This window comes from Pundamilia nyererei, unplaced genomic scaffold, assembly GCF_000239375.1.
Source record: "Pundamilia nyererei isolate P.nyererei 1_Seehausen unplaced genomic scaffold, PunNye1.0 scaffold00021, whole genome shotgun sequence".
In the NCBI taxonomy this organism is placed as follows: Eukaryota; Metazoa; Chordata; class Actinopteri; order Cichliformes; family Cichlidae; genus Pundamilia; species Pundamilia nyererei.
This window is the reverse complement of record NW_005187422.1, coordinates 3714539-3732809: the sequence shown is the minus strand read 5'-3', so window position 1 is coordinate 3732809 and position 18271 is coordinate 3714539. Positions and strand designations below refer to the sequence as shown.

Below are 18271 nucleotides of genomic sequence, written 5' to 3'. Positions count from 1 at the left end.
GTTACTGGAGGCCAAGGTAATGCCATCCAGAGTAAGAATCTGCTTAGATACCATATTTCTAAGATTTTCAGGGCCGAGTACAATAACCTCAGTTTGATCTGAATTAAGAAGCAGAAAATCAGAGGTCATCCAGGTCTTTATGTCTTTAAGACATTGCTGCAGTTTAACTAATTGGTGTGTGTTATCTGGCTTCATGGACAGATAGAGCTGGGTGTCATCAGCAAAGCAGTGAAAATGTATGCTATGTCTTCTAATGATGCTGCCTAAGGGAAGCATGTATAATGTAAACAGAATTGGTCCTAGCACTGAACCCTGTGGAACTCCATAATTAACTCTAGTTCTTTGTTGGTTTTGGACATAATTAATTAAGTACAAAACCAACAAAGAAGTGGTCTCACATCTTGTGTGAAGAGGGAGAGAAGGAGAAAGATATAAACCACTGCAATGCAGTACCAGTACAGCATGCTTTAATCGCTCTAATAGGATATTATGGTTAACAGTGTTTAGCGCTGATCCAGGTCTAGCAGGACAATTTTGTTTCTGAAGGTGACATGCAACAGTTCTATGCTTGTAAAACTAGCAGCAGCAGCAACAACAACAACAATAAAAGATTTACAGCCTATTTTAACAGTTGTAGATTTCGAGATTATCAATTCAAACAACCTCACAATCAAAGTAAGTGGGAGATGTAGCTACTGTCCCAGGGTTTGAAGTAGGAACCAAATGTCACTTTCAGATGACAAGAATGCACTGAGACCAAACCTCCAATAAATTAGACTCAATTGGAGTCCAAGTATCACTGTTAACTGTCAAGCAAATTGTACATTGCTATGAACGTTAAAGGTTTTATTGTAAGGTGACACAGAGATTGGGTGGTTTGGCAGCAGATACCTGACGAATGTTGTGCCAACTATTAAGCATGGTGGTGGTACTGTCATGCTCTGAGTCTGCTTTGTTGCTATTGGCAAACCGAACACTGGATGAAATAATGAAAGAAGAAGAGTAGGTGAGAATTCTTCAGCCTAATCTGAAACCATCAGGAAGGTGCCTGAAACTTTGACACAGCTGGCATCTCTACAGGACCACAGACACACTGGTTTTGAAATGAATTAAACAGGCTGAGCTAATAGTAAGGTTTTTAAAGACCTGCTTAGGAAAATTTTCAAATGTGCAGCAAATTCCTCTTTACCTTTTTAGTAGAAATTAGTGTAGTATAGTAATTTTCTATATAAATAACTATTCAAAGACATGGCTATGATACTTTTGATAATGGTAAGTGTCTGCAAACTTTTGACAGGCACGTTAAAAGTTCCTAACTTGTTTTTTTTTTTCGTGGTTAGGTTGGTATCTTTTCTTTTAACAAACCCAAAGAAAAGTCCAAAACCAACAAAGAAGTGGTCTCACATCTTGTGGATCAAAAGCACTGGAGGTCTACAGACCTAAAATAAAAAGTTGTTAGTTAGCCTCATTGTTGTACTGGGTGACATGTTCATTCATTACTTGTAATATATAATAATTTTAACTGCAATTTTTCCATTCGTTGTCTTGCCATTGAAAATGCTTTAATACCAAATCAGTGTTAATGAAAGTCCTTATATTTAAGGATGTTTTCAAAGGCCAGATGTTCTTCTAAGATGAACTCACAATGTGATTCTTGATTCTGATGCCAGGAGTAACTGGTTCTTGTGCCATGTCTTCCAGATGAAGGACTCCCTGATGCAGGAGCTGCAGCAGAAGGCTGAGGAGACTGAGCTGCTTCAGATGGAGCTGCAGATGCTGGAGACAGAGAGGGTCCGTCTGTCTCTGGTGGAGGAGAAGCTTGTGGACATCCTGCAGCTTCTCCAGCAGCTCAGAGACCTGGTTAGTCACAAGGTTTTGGTTTTTTAATTGTTGAGATAAATTTAGAAAGGACGTTTTGACTTTGTAAGGATATTCAAATATTTTTAATTCATTTTAAGGCAGGAAAATCTTGCAAACAAGCATTCAATCCATCATGTGAACTGAATTTCAAAGTAATGAAAATCATTTGCAGGGTTGATAGTTGAGAGATATCCACTGATGGCGCACTGGAATTACTTTGTTCTGGTCAGATATCAAATAGGAAAACAAACAGAAAGCATTTTCCTTGCTACAGGCAAATTCTCCACATGGACATTAACTTGGGAATGTTTTCAAAATAAAAGGCAGCTTTGTGCTGTTGAGGTTTTTATACATTCTTTTGTGTTTGCACTATCCCTTGTCAAACATATGTGAAAGCTTTGCAGTTACAAGATGCAGTTTTCTCATGAAAGTGGCTGTTAAGCACCTGATTCTGTCATCTGGCTCTCTGCTGATTTCAGAACGTCTCACGGAGGTCTCTCGGGAAAATCTTGCTCAGCACTCTGGAGTCTTGCAGCGACCCGCAGCACGGTTAGTAGACCTCACACACCCAATGAAATCAATACAACTCTTGTGACATGAAACCATGAAAATTTACAGTTACTTGTGGGAGGGAGTTAAATGGAAATAAACTGAATGGCCTGTCATGTGACTTCCTCAGAAATATCACATCTGTTCTGTTTTTAACACAGGCAAGGCCCATATTCTGGAGGTGCTCAATGCCCTCTATCATGAACTTACTGCTTGTGAGATTCTGTCTTCTGGTAGACCTTTGGAAAAGACACACAGTCAGCAGTCTCTTGATGCCCTCATCATCTCCTGCTAAACAAGACTGCCTCCTGCTGGCCTCGGAAAATGCAAGCGTCTTTTTGGAGGACACTGAAAGCTCAATAGTTTTGATATATGAAGCTGATTGATGTGTATAGTGTATTATATTATGGCGATTATAAGCCTCTTGCCCTGTATCTATAAAGGGATGTTAATCTAGAATTATTGTAGCAAAGAGCTTTATTACATATAACTGAAATACATGCTCACAGATTTTTTTAAAAGCTTCTATTGCACATAAACTTTCAGGATGCAAAAAAAAAATTGTTTCATTTGAACTTTTTCACAAAAGATACGTAAATGTGAAAATTCAGAAGTGAGTTTAACTTTAACAGGACATAGTGCTCAACCTCTGCTGGTCAACCTCAACCTCTGACATAACCATTCCACATCTGCTTTTTAAGATGAAATAAGCTGAAAAGATGATAGGCTACACAAACTGTAGAGAAATATGCAATCTACAGTGTATTTTACCATCTCAGGAGACCACACATGCTTTTATTTTGCAGCCCTTAGGATGCCTCCGTGTTGGGAGATAATGTGGGATCATTAGCCACTTTGTATCTAACTGTGTTGACATGGTCATCTGCGACTATTAAGCAATAAATAAAAATTTGGATAGAAAATGTATTTCTGCTCAACTTACTCAAGTTCCTCTTACTCGCTTTTTGAACACAACACAGTCTTCATCAGCATTACTAATCACCTGACAAATTGTACAGAGCTAATTCCACTGGTTGTCTTCTAGCTGCTGACAACACATCCTTATCCTGCCACATCTTAAAGCTGTATCTCATGAGCGCACTATTTAATCTGGAATTCACCATCTTTACCTCTTCTACTGAAATTATTTTAAATATTTCTTGTAACATCAACTATTAGTAGCCTACATACAATCATAGACTGTATAACAAAAACAAGCTATCAACAACTTATTTTGGCAAACTTTATTTTCTAAGAAGTAAATAATACTCACCATACCACTTTTGATTAAAAGGGAATAAGATTTTTCATTCAGGCTCATATTTATTGTGCTCTCAAGTAACAGTGGTGAGTGATGCACAAGTTAACTGTTGAGTATGAGAACAAAATTTGGTGAATAAAATGCACTCTGCAAAATTTTTTTACATTTCACTATTTAAAGGATTTTGTAGCCTACTCTAAAACTAACCAACAACCTGGTCAGTGACATAATTTTTAACGCAGTTTAAAAAAATAACTGGAAGGTCAACAGAAATGAAACAACTAGAAGTGGGCGGATCGATCCAAATATGGATAGTATGGATAACAACTCTACCATTGGTATCGGATCGATACTAGCACGATTGGATCAGTACTTTGCTTTTTAAGTTCAGCGTGTAGCCCACTGAACTGTGTTAATTATTTCTCTGGAAAAAATAATCCTCAAACATGCACTATGAAAAATGTCCGAACATTTTTGTGTGCTTTAGAGACAGAACATTTTACATTTGAGGTCTCCAAAAACCCAGTTTCAAAACACATGAAAAGCTGTTGAAATTTCCAGGCAAGTATATACATGTTAAATGACAAGATATAGTGTTCAAATAGCATCAATTAACAACTTCAGGTTTTTTATTTCTATATGACAATTTTTCGTGATTAAACAATAAGAACAAGTAGTCTGATGTCCTGTAATCATTACATTGTAATCACAGTCCCCTCTGTGCATCCTCCGACATGCCAAAAAGGGAGGCTGTAAAAAGAACAAAACCAATAAATATGAGTAAAGTAACAAAATAACTCACCTTATAAACACAAGGATTTAGGATCCTTTAGCATCTGCTGTTATTTTCAATCAATTCATCCAAAAAAATAAAATAAATACATAAATAAATAATAGATGTGCTTACAGTCTGAGAAGATTGTCCCCAACACCACAGATCGCACTCACAACACTGTCCAGTGATGCTGCATTTCCCTGCAAACGATCATCTCCTCCTCTCTCAGGCACCTCACAGCCATCACCTTCTCAAAGACCTTTCTCTTTGTCTGGAGGTCTGCAGCAGCTACAGTTTATCAACATCAGAAGGGAAAACATAATAGCATATTATCATTCAAGAACAGAACATCCAACTGCTGCTCAGATACTGGGAATTTGTTTAAACAGGATACATTTGAAATATTTATAAATGAAGAGCTTACATTCACTTGTGCTCTGCCAGGGCCAAATGTCGGTCTGGATGAGGGCATCACTGGACACAATTTGCTTTGTTGGTTCAGCAAGCTTGGTTCTTCTCATCTAAGATGACCTTGTGAATTCTTTGTCGCCTCTTGTTGCTATCTGTAAATAATCATAAAAAAGGCACACCTTCACATAATGTATATATTTAGATTAGAATCCACACTCTTCAATTTGTTTGCTAGAACATGCATCACATCCAGCTAAAACAAACCTGGATAAGATTTTATTCTGTTTACAAAGTAGCCGTACATGCACCAAACTGCAAAAGTATCAAACGGCCCATTTCAAAGAAACAGGGACGTACCACTCTGTCTTTGTTTGTAAAGATTTTGTTTGCACTCTGATGATTGCGACAAGCTCCTCTATTCGTGCCTGCAACGCTCCAAGGCTGCCATCGGTTTGATCCGTTTCTAAGTGAGAGGAATATTAATAAGAATACAGGATGAGTATAATACATAAAACTGATCACTCACATTCAGCAATCAGTCTTTAAAGCAGAATTTCCAGAGCTAGACTTTCCCTTTAAGGGGGGCGGTACTTTTCACACAAATGTCATAAGTGTATTGTTTCATTTAAGTGGCTGAGACATAACTCCATGTGCCTTTCCAAGAATACTGTAGAAAAGCTGTACTACGTGTGCTATCTAGGGTTTGAAATTATCACCAACCAAATGCAGGAAATCTAAACTACTATAACGCACACAAAGTTAACAACGCAGTGTATGCTGTACAGTGTAGCGGAGCAATGCTCAGACCTCTACATTGGAGAGACCAAACAGCCACTTCATAAGCACATGGCACAACATAGAAGAGCCAAATCCAGGGGCCAAGACTCGGCTGTCCATCTCCATCTAAAGGACAAAGGTCACTCTTTTGAGGATGCCAACATTCACATTTTGGACAGAGAGGACAGATGGTCTTAAAGAGGAGTGAAAGAAGCCATTTATGTCCACTGTGAATGACCATCTTTGAACAGAGGCGGTGGTTTACGACACCAACTGTCTGCCATCTATAATCCAGTTTTGAGATCCTTCCCAGACGCCTTAAAGCCCACTCACATCCTGGACCATCTGACTTCAATAAATAACATAATACGGTGGGGCTAGGTTTCACAATGGGTTCACCCAAAACCTTGGCTGATTGGGACCTACAACCGTTTTCACATCTTGGCTAATGATAGTGGATAAATGATGATAGAGGATAAATAGGGGGTCCATGTCCCTCTTGAGGGGACACTCCCATAGGGCTTAAAATCTGGGACTCTCCACCATTTGACCTTAGAACTGAAGAAGCTTTTCAGATGAGAAAAGATGAGATGAACATCTTCAAGGAAACTTAAAGTCCAGAGGCTTTTCTTTCCAAGCTCCTTAGACTTCGATGACCTGGATGACTGAGAACCTTCACAGACAGACTACCAAGTGTGATGCAGAGAGAATGAAAATAATACCATAAAAGAACATAATAACTCTCTTTGTTCAGCCTAATGTTACTCTACAGTTCTGTTGTACATCAGTGAGGTGTATGGACTGAACTACAGTGCAGTCTGTTATCATTGACTTGACAGATATTGATTATAAGACATCTGTAGCCTTCATGCGCTGCATTATCATGAGACAACAAGTACGTTGGTGTTCAGGTTTATAAAACCATCTTGTACAACAGCATTTCAATCCAGGTACAATCCCATTTGATCAAATGCAACAACTCTGCCACAAATTCTGCTTTTACAAGCCTTATGTTTCATTGTTGACACTGTCAGAAAGATATTAACTCTACCTTTAGTTCATTAATGAGGCCATGGTGGGTCCTATCATTGTATAGGTGTGCATTATATTGAGAGTCACCTTCAGCCCAGTTCTGCACATCAACCACCTATTGCTGTAGTGTGTTGTCATCCACATTTAGGCTCTCCACTTGTTCTCTAAGGATCCTGTGATCTAATTAATAAATGTCATTCACTTTGACATTTTTAGAGTACTGGTGCTTTTCCCCATTACCACACACATCAAAATTAGTGTTGAAAAACTTACCTTTAGATATCTCTGGCTCAAAGTGCAGCCCAGCTGCTTCACTTTCCTTTTGTTCCACCCCAAAGTCAGGAGGGTCAGCATGTCTGTTCACCCTGCATTTTAGTTAGTCTACCAATAATAATTAATCAGCAGGAAACTAAGTGGAATCTCACACACAGACACATTAGGCCACAGCAGGTGCAGCTCACCATTGAGAGGCAGCTGGCATTGAGAGGTTATAACGGCCTGTAGGACGGATAAGTTTAAGTTAATAAATTAAGTAACAGGTTAAGGTCAACAGCACCTAAGCCACCAAGGAGCCCACAAGTATGTATGCCAGTACTAAGCAAAATATTTTGACCTAGTTTTATCTTTTTTTTCATGTTGCTTTCAAATCAGTCTGGTAAATCCAAATGACCTTTGATAGGTGCATATACCGTGGGCCAAGGGTAATTCCAAACAAGATAGCAATGCACAGTATGCACTAAAACCTGTAAACACGTCTATTGTGTATGTATTGTGTGACAAAAGGGCCACTTACCATTTATGGTTACAAGAGCCACTATTGCGCCAGGTGAACCCTCAACGTTACCTGCTGTGCAGCCACACACATCATCTGGCCTTTGCACAGGCAACAGCCGCACTAACATTAAAACACACAATATATATAAAAAGAATTGGAAGTCCACTGATACACAATAAATATACAATAACAGCACCCACTCATAGTGCATAGTAAGGAATGTATAGGACTTAAAAACTGTACCTATTTGCTGGTGAAACTCTGATGAAGGCTGCAAAAACCCTCCTGTCACTGCCTCTCTGTTGTGCAGGACAAAGCGTGTGTGAACTGCAATATCACAGTGGGCACAAAGGAATGGAAGAGGCAGTCAGTCCAGGCACCTCACAACAACTTGTTTGCCACACTGACACACACTGTGTGGCTGTGGAGCCAGAGGAGCTAACATATTGTCAATAAGACAAGGCCTGGCCTCTTTCTACTTTTGCAAGGACACCATGTTTCTGATTTCCCAGTGAGTAGCAGCCAACTCAGACGACGTCTCACAAGTCACAGCTGCATCCTCTTCTCCATCCTCCAACAACTGAAGGAGCTGCTGACGAAGCAACTCAGTTCCAGGCACTAACAGAAAAAAAACATTAAGAAATAAAGAAACTGCCACAAAGTGAACTAAATACTCTAGGCAGTGTGGCTTAGGTTGGAACAATGACCTTGTCCAGCTATGCCGTGGCTTTGGTGAGAGAAGCTTTGGTGCAGAAACTGATGAGTCAGTAAGATAACTAAATCAGTACCTAAGACTGAAGCTCCTTGAATGAGTTACTTCAATATGACAGGGTGAAATGTCACTTTGATGCACCAACAGAAAACATGGATCAGGTAACCTGCATACCTGCACTTTAAAGAAACTGGAGAACCTGAAGGACGCATGAACACTTCGAACGATCCACAGCTATGACAAGTGCACAGAAATCTGCAGTAACTCCACATTTAAACATGTTCAGTTGCTTCATTCAACAACCTGTCTTTAGATGAGTGACTGTGACAGCATAAAACTTTTTTCTCACCTTCCTTTTTACTCCAAACCTGGAAGCACACACGACACAGGAAATATAATCAGATCTCTGACAGTGAAGACAAATAAACGATCTCGACTTAGCTCTGCTAATAATGACTCAGAGAAACAAAAATGTACATGTGTGTGTGCAGATTATTTATACACTTATTCACAAAAAAGATTACATTTGTTCATTTTTCATTCAACAGTTCACTAAACCAGTCTTGGCTACATAAAAATGCACAATAAAGCAAAACTGGAGAAACCAATAGACATTTTTAATCCTTCTCTTATATGGTAAATGGACTGGTTCTTATATAGTGCTTTTCTACTCTTCTGAGCACTCAAAGCGCTTTACACAACTTGTGCATTCACCCATTCACACCCATTCGCACAAGCACATTGTTCTAAGTGTTCTAAGTGCTTTCTAAGAAGCATTCACACACATTCATACTCCGATGGATGCATTGAAAAGCAATTTGGGGTTAATATCTTGCCCAAGGATATTTGGCATGCAGACTAGGGGAAGCCAGGAAACCTGGCAACCTTCCTATCAGTAGATGACCTGCTCTACCGCCTGAGCTACAGCCACCCCTATATATGTTCTCATTTTATTTTTACCTATCAACTGAAGCACAAGCGTAAAGAAACACAGACATTTGAATCTGTCTGAATGTAAAGATCTTATCTCTCAGTCTCTTTTCTTCTTGAGTTTCTAACAAAAAAATGTATTGATTTGCTGTAATTACACTGTAACATTACTTTTTCATTGTGAATTTCAGCCTCCTTTTTCACATTTCTGCTGCTATTCTTATGCAATCAGACTCTCACAGCTTTCATGTTCCTCATTTGTTACCAGCTAGAGTTGGTATTAATTAATTAGGTTGGTTCTCAGGAAGCTGGTGTTAAATCGTTTCGTATACAGCACCTCCTTCTGAACGAAAAGGGATTGTTACAACAACGAATCCAGAAAGAAAAAATCCTAAAACAATAGAGGCAATATCCTTGTTAGAACTGGCCGATTTATTTATGTCCTCTTTTATGGACATTTGTTTTTGTTCTAGGGATTGAAAGATTCTATGGGCTCAAATATTTATGACCACAATTTGAGCCCATATCGAATCCGTATCGTCGATACCACTCTGAATTTTACCTGGTATCGGATCGGAAAGGAAATCAGTGGTATGCACATCACTAGAAACAACGGTCTGGAAACAACTTACGAGTTCTCGTGGTCTCGCGGGATTTCCCAGCGTTGCCTAGCGACGTGACTCTCAATCGGTTCCGCGAGGGCTTTTCTGGCTTTCAGAAGTATTAATGTTTTCTGGAAGTGTTTGTTATGCGCAGAGACACTCTTCAGTTTTCAAGTCTGCTGCTGCTGCTGACATATTATTATTTTTTTAAGTGACATCTAAAAATGTCTTTTGTAGTTGCTCAGTCCCATTTCATTTTCGGTGTACGGACTGGTGTGAGGAACAATTTGTGTTTCTTTGACGAGCAAACCGTCGTCTTCCCCAGCGGAAACAGCTGCGTGTGTTTCAACACTGTCCAACGATGGCAGCGGTTCATTTCAGGTGCGCTCATTTTTAGATGTCTAAGTCATAACTAACTAACATAAGTAACTACATTTCTACCCTGGTGGTGCTCTTGATATAAGTACGAAAGTTGGTTTTTTTAGTATTTAACAGCATTTATTTCTGTTGGTGTCGTCTCTCCAGGCTCAGAGAGAAGTCAGGGAATGCGTGCTATGACCATCAGCTCCAACAGACGCTACCTGGCAGTGTCAGATTATGGAGAGAGAGCCACCGTCACTGTGTTTGACCTGCAGCATGAGCAGGGCAGAAAGAGAAAGGTTTTGAGTGCAGGAGACATGTCTGTTCAAGAGTTTATCTGCATTGCTTTCTCTCCTGATTCCAAGTACCTGATAGGCCTGACAGGGAGCCCCGAGTGGATGCTGATCCTCTGGCTTTGGGAGAAACACAAACTCCTGGCAACACTGAAGACAACAAACACAAATAATCCTGTCACCCAGGTGAGTCATCTGTGCTGCATCAGTGAAGCTTGTATAAATGCAGGCATACACATGCTGAACACGTTGTTATTATTATAGTAACTGTTTCTCATCAGGTCAGCTTCAACCCTTACAACAACACACAGATCTGTGTGAGCGGAACCGGTGTTTTCAAGCTGTTCCGCTACTCAGAGGGGGCCCTGAAACCAAGCAGTGTTGCAAAGGTTGAGTCCATCAATTTCCTGTGCCACACCTGGGTGTCAGAGCACAGGGTGATCGCTGGCACAGACACTGGCAGGCTGCTGGTGTTTGAGTCTGGAGACCTGCGAAGAGAGATCAGCATGACTTGTGTGCAGGGCCAGCCTGCCAGGTGAGAAAGCTGGACCACATGAACTGGTGCTATTTTACATGAAGCAGCCTCTGTAACTCATCTCCACCCCATGCTGTTCCTGCCATTTTTGACCCAATCAGGGTCAAGTCCATAATCATAATGGTGAATAATCTGACCTCAAAACCAACTAATTTTATTGAATTCTGTCGGTTGTACCCCAAAAATATCTAGCATAGAGCTTTTCATGGCTACCAAAAGCACCTGCTAATCTGGGCAGATGGGCAAATATAAATGATTCCTGGTGTCTAACTTCATTGTTGTCCAACAAATACACGCCGATGGATTAAATAAAGACTTTAAATGTCTGAGCAGCTAGTATCACTCATAACGTGTGGCAATGATTAAAAAAAGTAGTGGAAAAATTGGCAGACATGTTGAAACATGGAATGGAAATGCGTATAACAAATGATAACCAGCTGATCTCAGACCAGATGAATGGGTTCACTGTGGTCACTGCAGCGATCCATCTTTGATGAGTGATGTTCTTGCTTATACCCGCTTCACTCTGCACAGGCAGGTGGAGGTAAAGAAGATCAAAGATGCTAATGTGAATGAAGGTCCCTCTGTCCCTTCCATCACAGCAATCCTGTCCTACTCCAAAGGCTTTGCATGCTCTAGAGGTCCTGGCACCGTTTTTCTGTTTGAGCAGACAGATGAGAATGGTTACAGAAAGACCAGGGAGATAAAGGTAAATGTTCAAGCTTTATTTCAGAAAAGGTGGAAAGTGAAGTCTTTGTGTGCACATGGGTATGCTTGTGTCAGATCCCTCTAGATGCATACTGCAGCGGTGTGACCTTGGCAGAATACCAGCAGATTGACACCATATGCATCAGTCCAGCAGAGGAGACTTTGGCCATCAGCACAAACCAAGGACAGCTGTACAGTGTCAGCCTGTCCTCTGTGGACATGAACAAGGTGCTCTGCAGTTACACCTACCAGCACCACCAATGACGGGGTTCATCATTTGTATAAGTGAAATTACTGCATCAACTGTCCTAGCTGGTATTTTATTTTCTTCCACATGCCCCCATCAATTCAGATTATGTAGAGCTGTTTGCTACATGCATTCTCACACTGACCTCCTCTGTACTTGAAACATTACTATAGTAGCTGGTCGGCAGTCAGAAATACATACATATTATTTTGCTGTTTTACTTTTTCTTCTATGTATGATCTCACTTCCTGTTGGGTCTGTGTTTCCACAAGCCCCGCTAATTCTAGAGACTTATTCATCATGAAGAAAACAAGACAGTCGATCGATCAATCACTTGCGCAAGGGAGGCCTGTGTCCACCACGAAAATGACCTCTACCACGACCTCCCTTGCTGCCCTTTTTATTGAGACACAGTTCACACAAAACACGTCAGAACAAAGCCACGCCCCCTTGGTTCTCAGACAAAGCATTTGTATGTATATGTGTGAACTTCTGTAAGAAAGTGTGTGTGTGTTATGTGTGTGTGTGTGTGTGTGTCAGACCTCCTGCTGACCAAAGGGTCGTAAACCCAGGAAGCTTACAAAAAAGAAACAGATCTTTCAGATAGGATGTATCTACAATAAAACCTCCCCCAGCACAGAGTGGTTGGAGAGGTGGTCAGGATCAAAGGAATGGCTTTGATCCTACTGCTTGAACTAAGACTGTACAAATTTAAGAAACACAATGGCAACATTCAACAATTAGACTTAACACTTCCTCTTCTTTTTTTTGGTGGACCAATTGTGCTAATTTCTATTTTTAACAGTCTTTGTATGCTGTAGCAAAGAAAACAGTAGCGAAGTCTTGTGAATGAAAAGAAAAAGGTCAATCCAAGAAACATGGAAAACAGTTCAAATAATCCAGCAAAAAATAATTTTGTCTTTATTTGCAGCTCCATATTTTTATTCACGGACTTTGTTAGAGTAGTTGTCTTATACTAGGCCTCGATACATCCCCTCAGTTCATTTTTTATCTGAAACAAGCTTCTCTGCCTTTAAGTTAGTTCTCTAAGGTGACCTTTTTACAGATATTCCCTCTCTTTGACATCATCTAGAGTAGATGTGGCCCACATGAGGTCAGTGGTAGATTAGGATTTAAATGTAAAGACATTGCACCCTTTGATAAACTCCCCATCAGAATTGAGTTGAGAATATAGGCTGAACTCAATTCTGATGTAGCATGGCCCTCCACAACAGTGCCAGTTTCTCATGTGGCCCCTTGAAAAGTTAATTGCCCATCCATTCTCTAGAGAAAAAGGGTAAAAAAAATTTTTTTGTTGTTTTCTCCTTCTCTTCCTTCATTGTCTTCTTTCTGTTATCTACCTACACTCTCTTTTTTTCTCCACTTGTTTAAGGCATCAGAGTTCTCTTTAGATGTTTAAAGTTATCTTTGCAACTCCATTAGGAGGATAAACTACACTTTGAGTTCCTGTCCCAGTCCTTCCACTCCAGCTCCATCACTGGTTTGTCCATCTGCATACGCAAGCCCCTCGTAGCCACCTGCTCTCTGGACCGCTCTGTCCGCATCTGGAACTACGAGACAAAGTAAAACACATACACACAATTCCTTTTATAGATATATATCAATCAGTTTTCGTCAGGTTGATACAATATAAAACTGCATAACAGAATGACATGTCGTGTTTCTGAGCTCTTGCTGTTCTCTCTGTTTTGTCTCTAGAGTGTTGGAGCTGTGCAAGGAGTTCCAGGAGGAGGCGTACAGCGTGGCACTACATCCCACAGGCCTCTTCATCCTTGTGGGGTTTTCAGACAGACTCAGGCTGATGAACCTGCTTATTGATGACATCCGCACCTTCAAGGAGTTCACTGTGCGCAGCTGTAGAGAGGTAGAGGTTGCTTTGCATTTGTGTTTGCAGTAAATCTGAACAGCCAATACTGAAATAATCAGAGTATTACTAAATTCAAGGGTGAAATGATTGATCTTTACCCCCTTCTGTTGTGTCTCATCCAGCTGTGTTCTGTAAATCCGTAAATACTGAATCCTGGGTTAGCGTTTTCAGCATTTACTGCAATATCTGATAATTCATCTTAAAGTGGAGCATTATCACATTTTCCACTCAAAACTTTTGCGATTGGACTCTGTCTTTGTCTCCTTCTCTTTTCAGTGTGCTTTTAGCAACGGTGGCCACATGTTTGCAGCTGTCAATGGAAACATCATTCAAATCTATTCTGTCACCTCTTTTGACAATATCCTTAATCTGAAGGGCCACAATGGAAAGGTGAGTCAGCTGGAGTATGTGTTACACAGGAGTCCCAGTGCTTATTTGTCATTCTTATTTACTGGTATTTCAATTAACAGGTGTGTCGGATTGAATGGAGCCTGGACGACAGCCGGGTCGTGTCTTGTGGGGTGGATGGGGCAGTGTACGAGTGGAACACGCAGAGTGGCAAGCGGGAGTCAGAAAGCGTCCTAAAGTCCTGTAGTTATACAGGTGTGGCCTTCTCCTCAGACTGTAAAACCATCCTGGCTGTGGGAACAGACCTCACTCTGAAGGAGATCCAAGACTGTCAGGTTAGCAAGCACAGCTGACTCCTGGATTTGTTCTTTTAAGTTGCTACAAATCAACAAAACATCTCAAGCAGCAGCAATGTTGTTTTTTCTTTCTTTTTTTTTTGTTTAAAAAAACTGGGTTTATTGTTATATCCTATCCACAGGTACTGAGGGAGGTTCCAGCTGATGAGACAGCTCACACTGCTCTTGCAGTGTCCCATTCTGGTAGAGTGGTCTTCACCGGGACCTCCAGTGGGACTGTAAGGGCCATTAAATACCCATTACCTATCCAGAAGGAATGGATGACATACCAGGCTCACTCTGGGCCTGTCACCAAGGTGAGCAGAAGCACTGATTTGCTCTGATTGAGATTTGCACTGATCAGAATACTTTATTGATCCCTAGGGGAAATTATGTGTATTAATGTGATGTGAGATTGATATACACACAATCTCACATCGTGTATGAAAAAATCGATTGACTATGATGCTGATCATTCAGACGCAAAGACTCCACCCACTAAAACATGTGTGTCCTCAGATGGTGATCACGTATGATGATCAGTTCCTGCTGACAGTGTCTGAAGACGGCTGTCTGCTGATTTGGAAAATCATCGATAAGGAAGGCAGAGGTCTAAAGAGCAACAAACACATAGTCCACACAGAAGAGATCCTTATCACCAAGTCAGACCTGGAGGAGAAGGTGAGTAAGTGCATAGTGTGACAGCCCCCTGTTGGTCTTGTTCCTAAAGCATTGTAAGTTCTTGATCCTGGACCATCAGTGCAAGTGGTCAGTTATGTGTTTGTAATGTTATAGCTTTGGAACATCACTCAGTGCAACACTCAGTGCATCATGGGAAGTCTCCAGCAGCCTAGGCCTATTTCAGCATAACTAAGGATTCAGGGTCACCTGATCCAGCCCTAACTATATGTATCCTATGTATGTGTATGTGTATATTTCATCTAAAAGAAAAGTTTTAAGCCTGATCGTAAAAGTAGACAGGGTCTCTGAAAGCTGAAGCCTCTGCCCCCCAGTCTACTTCTACTTCCTAGAAGGAACAATCCTTAGTGCTGTACTGCATGTGAGGTTTGCCAGATGAAGCCTCCCCATACATGACTAGCATGCATCCATCCATGCATACTTACATACACACACGTAGATACAGAGGTGGCAAAAGTACAGATATTTCGTACTTAAGTACAGATACTAGTATCAAAAAAGCCTGTTTTAAAAATATGAGGAGTAGAATGTAAAGATATTTGATTAAAATGTAGGGAGTAAAAGTAAACAGCTGTCAGAAAAATACCTACTCAAGTAAAGTATAGATACCTGAAAATTCTTTTCAAGTACAGTAACAAAGTATTTGTACTTTGTCATGTTGTTCAGTAATAACATGCGCCGTTAAAATTGGGCGCTCTTCCTTCCTTTTTAGTTTCAAAACACGAAGGGTGTTTGTTTCACTTTAAGGTTGGATTAAGAATTACTGTGTGAGGAACGGTTTCACTTTTGACTAGGGAAATAATATGCTTACCTTTGGGTTTATGAGAATTGAATTACAGTGAGAAGGGGATCTTCTGAATGCGCAGGTTGTTTGCTACTGTGAGACAGTGGAGAGAACTTACGAAGTTACCTTCTTTCACCAATTAAGAGTGGAAGATCTCGTAACATTCTGGTGGAGATGCCGGGGTAAAAAGAGTGAGTTCGGACGAGGAAGTCCGAGAAAAGGACACCTTGAGTTGAGCAAGGTGTTTAACTGACTCAGGATTTCAGAGAATCGAGTCAGCTGTGATCTTGAGTTCTGATGGTAAATTGATTTTAAAGCAAAATCAATGTTTACTATGATGAAGTAATTCTGATGATATTACTAGATGTGCTGTGATACCAGTGAAGAATAAGTTGTGTACATGAGGATACACAATTGTGTTGAAGATTACTGGACCCGGCGAGGTCCATTTGATGAAGTTCTTGGGCAGATAAATGACAAACAGTTTTTCAAGTGTGTGGAGAATTTAAAAAGAAAAAAACTGAACTTGCAGGTTCTCCGTACTGTGTGGACTTATATCAGAGTTATAAGTCCAAAGGTTATGCCCTGGAGGCCAAGAGTTGTGTTTAAAGAAGAACATAAGGTCACATTTTGTCTAAGATGGGGAGAATTGTCCCATATGTGTTTATTTCTCTTCTCTTTTAAGAGGACAGACGCAGTTACTGAGTGTTGTCTACTTCCTCTTTCTGATTCTTGAAAGCATGTTTGATAAAATACTCTTAGGAAAGCGTATTTTGAGTGATTCTAAGTGTGTGAATGTTGTGAGTACTCGATTTGAATGTTTCTGTGTGATTTGTACAAAATAATAAATAACTAATAATAACTCATAGGCGAGTGTGTGAACAGAGGAAGTCTGAGAGAGAAGTGTGTGCGTAGGCAAACTGCAGAGTGTGTGTGTGGAATAAGGGTGCATTGTTTTTACATCAAGATTTAGTAGAACTAAAGTGGAACGTCACAAACAAACAGTAAAATAAAGAGAGAAAATAACTGACAATTACATTAATGAATAGAAAACACACATACACAAAGTGCCATATGTGAAAATTATTTTAGGAAAGAATCAGAAGTTCTATGTCTGCTTATAGCTATTAAAAATGTACGATTAACTGTGACTAATGTCTGGAACCTATTTTAATCTGTATTTGACGCCATGGGGGGGCGTGTACCCCACTGCTTTAGAAGTGTCCACAACATGTATTTTGGTCAGAAGACATATGTTGATGTTTTCTCCGGGCTGTTAATAAAGTCATTGTTTGATTGCACTTTTCTGGGGCTTCCGTGGTTTGTGACACTGCTCTACATTGATCGATTTCGCGACAGCTTTGGTGGAGGATGCAGGCACCATCAGTCACCCTCAGAGCACAAATCTTGAGCTTGGGGATATCCTGAATCCTGACATCATCAGTGACTGTTCCCACGATGACAGTGATTTTGTTCTCACGGCCGGGAAGCTTCATCTTACGGATCAGGCGGGAGACGGCAATGGGAGGCCTGTTGGTTCTGCTCATGAACAGCCTCTGTTGGTTTGGATGTTCCCAGCTCTGTACATACGACCATTTTCGGCTTCTTATGATGCCCCAGCAACCAGGACCAAGCTAAGGTCCTGGTTGCTGGGGCAGCATCTCAGCAGAGACCTCACTCTCACCACTAATCCTGGTCTTTCGGGGACCTTGAGGTGTTCCCAAACCAGATGTAACTTCTCCAGCATCTCTCTTCAGCCTTTCTCTCTTTAGTACATGCCTGAAACACCTCGTTTAGGAGGCCTCCTGGTCAGATGCCTGAACCACCTGAGCTCACTTCTTTTGATGTGATGAAGTAGTGGCTCTACTTGGACTTCCTCCTACATGAACAGGCTCCTCACCGAGCCTTTGGAGGAAGCTCATTTGCACTGCTTGTATCCATGGTCTTCAACCACTACACACAACTTGTGGCTGTAGGTCAGGGTGGGAATGTAGGTGAGCCAGTAAATCGACAGCCTTGCTTTCACACGAAGCAGAGTCTGGGGTTCACATTACTGCAGACGCTACAGCAATCTGTTCTTTCCAAGTAGTATGAGGTACACTTCATGTGTTTATGTGTCTGGTTTAAGTTATTTATGTACGACACTTTAGAAGAAAGCTAAAAGAATTGCAACAAGGTGACAACTGTCATGTTATGGTTAAAAGAAGAGGTATTGAATGTATGTTCCTGCGTCTACTTTCAGACCCAGCACATGCTGGAGATGAAGATGCGGCTGGAGGAGCTGCAGATGGAGAATGAGTACCAGCTCCGCCTGAAGGACATGAACTACAACGAGAAGCTCAGAGAGCTGTCTGACAACTTTGTCCAGCAGATAGAATCTCTGAAAACAT

General features: G+C 40.8%; 2 protein-coding genes and 1 long non-coding RNA gene across 3 annotated transcripts in view; 2 read left to right on the top strand and 1 right to left on the bottom strand.

Moving 5' to 3' along the window:
- efcc1 (EF-hand and coiled-coil domain containing 1) overlaps nt 1-3325 on the top strand; it is a 24737-nt gene extending 21412 nt beyond the window's left edge. The window contains exons 6-8 of the mRNA XM_005726689.1: nt 1702-1860; nt 2340-2409; nt 2571-3325. Coding sequence (XP_005726746.1) covers nt 1702-1860; nt 2340-2409; nt 2571-2704 — 363 coding nt within the window. The 3' untranslated portion in view covers nt 2705-3325. The remainder of the gene's footprint in view (nt 1-1701; nt 1861-2339; nt 2410-2570) is intronic.
- A 1041-nt stretch (nt 3326-4366) lies between these two features.
- LOC102202369 (uncharacterized) lies at nt 4367-4947 on the bottom strand. Its single transcript, XR_311559.1, has 3 exons — nt 4870-4947; nt 4578-4733; nt 4367-4420 (listed from the first exon to the last, which is right to left on the bottom strand). It is a non-coding gene; the product is annotated as an uncharacterized LOC102202369 (long non-coding RNA).
- Nucleotides 4948-9758: 4811 nt separating this feature from the next.
- Nucleotides 9759-18267, top strand: cfap57 (cilia and flagella associated protein 57; the record flags this gene model as incomplete). Its single annotated transcript, XM_013909189.1, has 12 exons — nt 9759-10065; nt 10210-10523; nt 10619-10872; nt 11407-11581; nt 11656-11808; nt 13271-13410; nt 13547-13712; nt 13992-14105; nt 14186-14398; nt 14542-14715; nt 14918-15079; nt 18124-18267. Coding segments are annotated over exons 1-12 (2166 nt in total), but the record flags the coding sequence as incomplete, so codon positions are not given.
- Nucleotides 18268-18271: the final 4 nt, after the last annotated feature.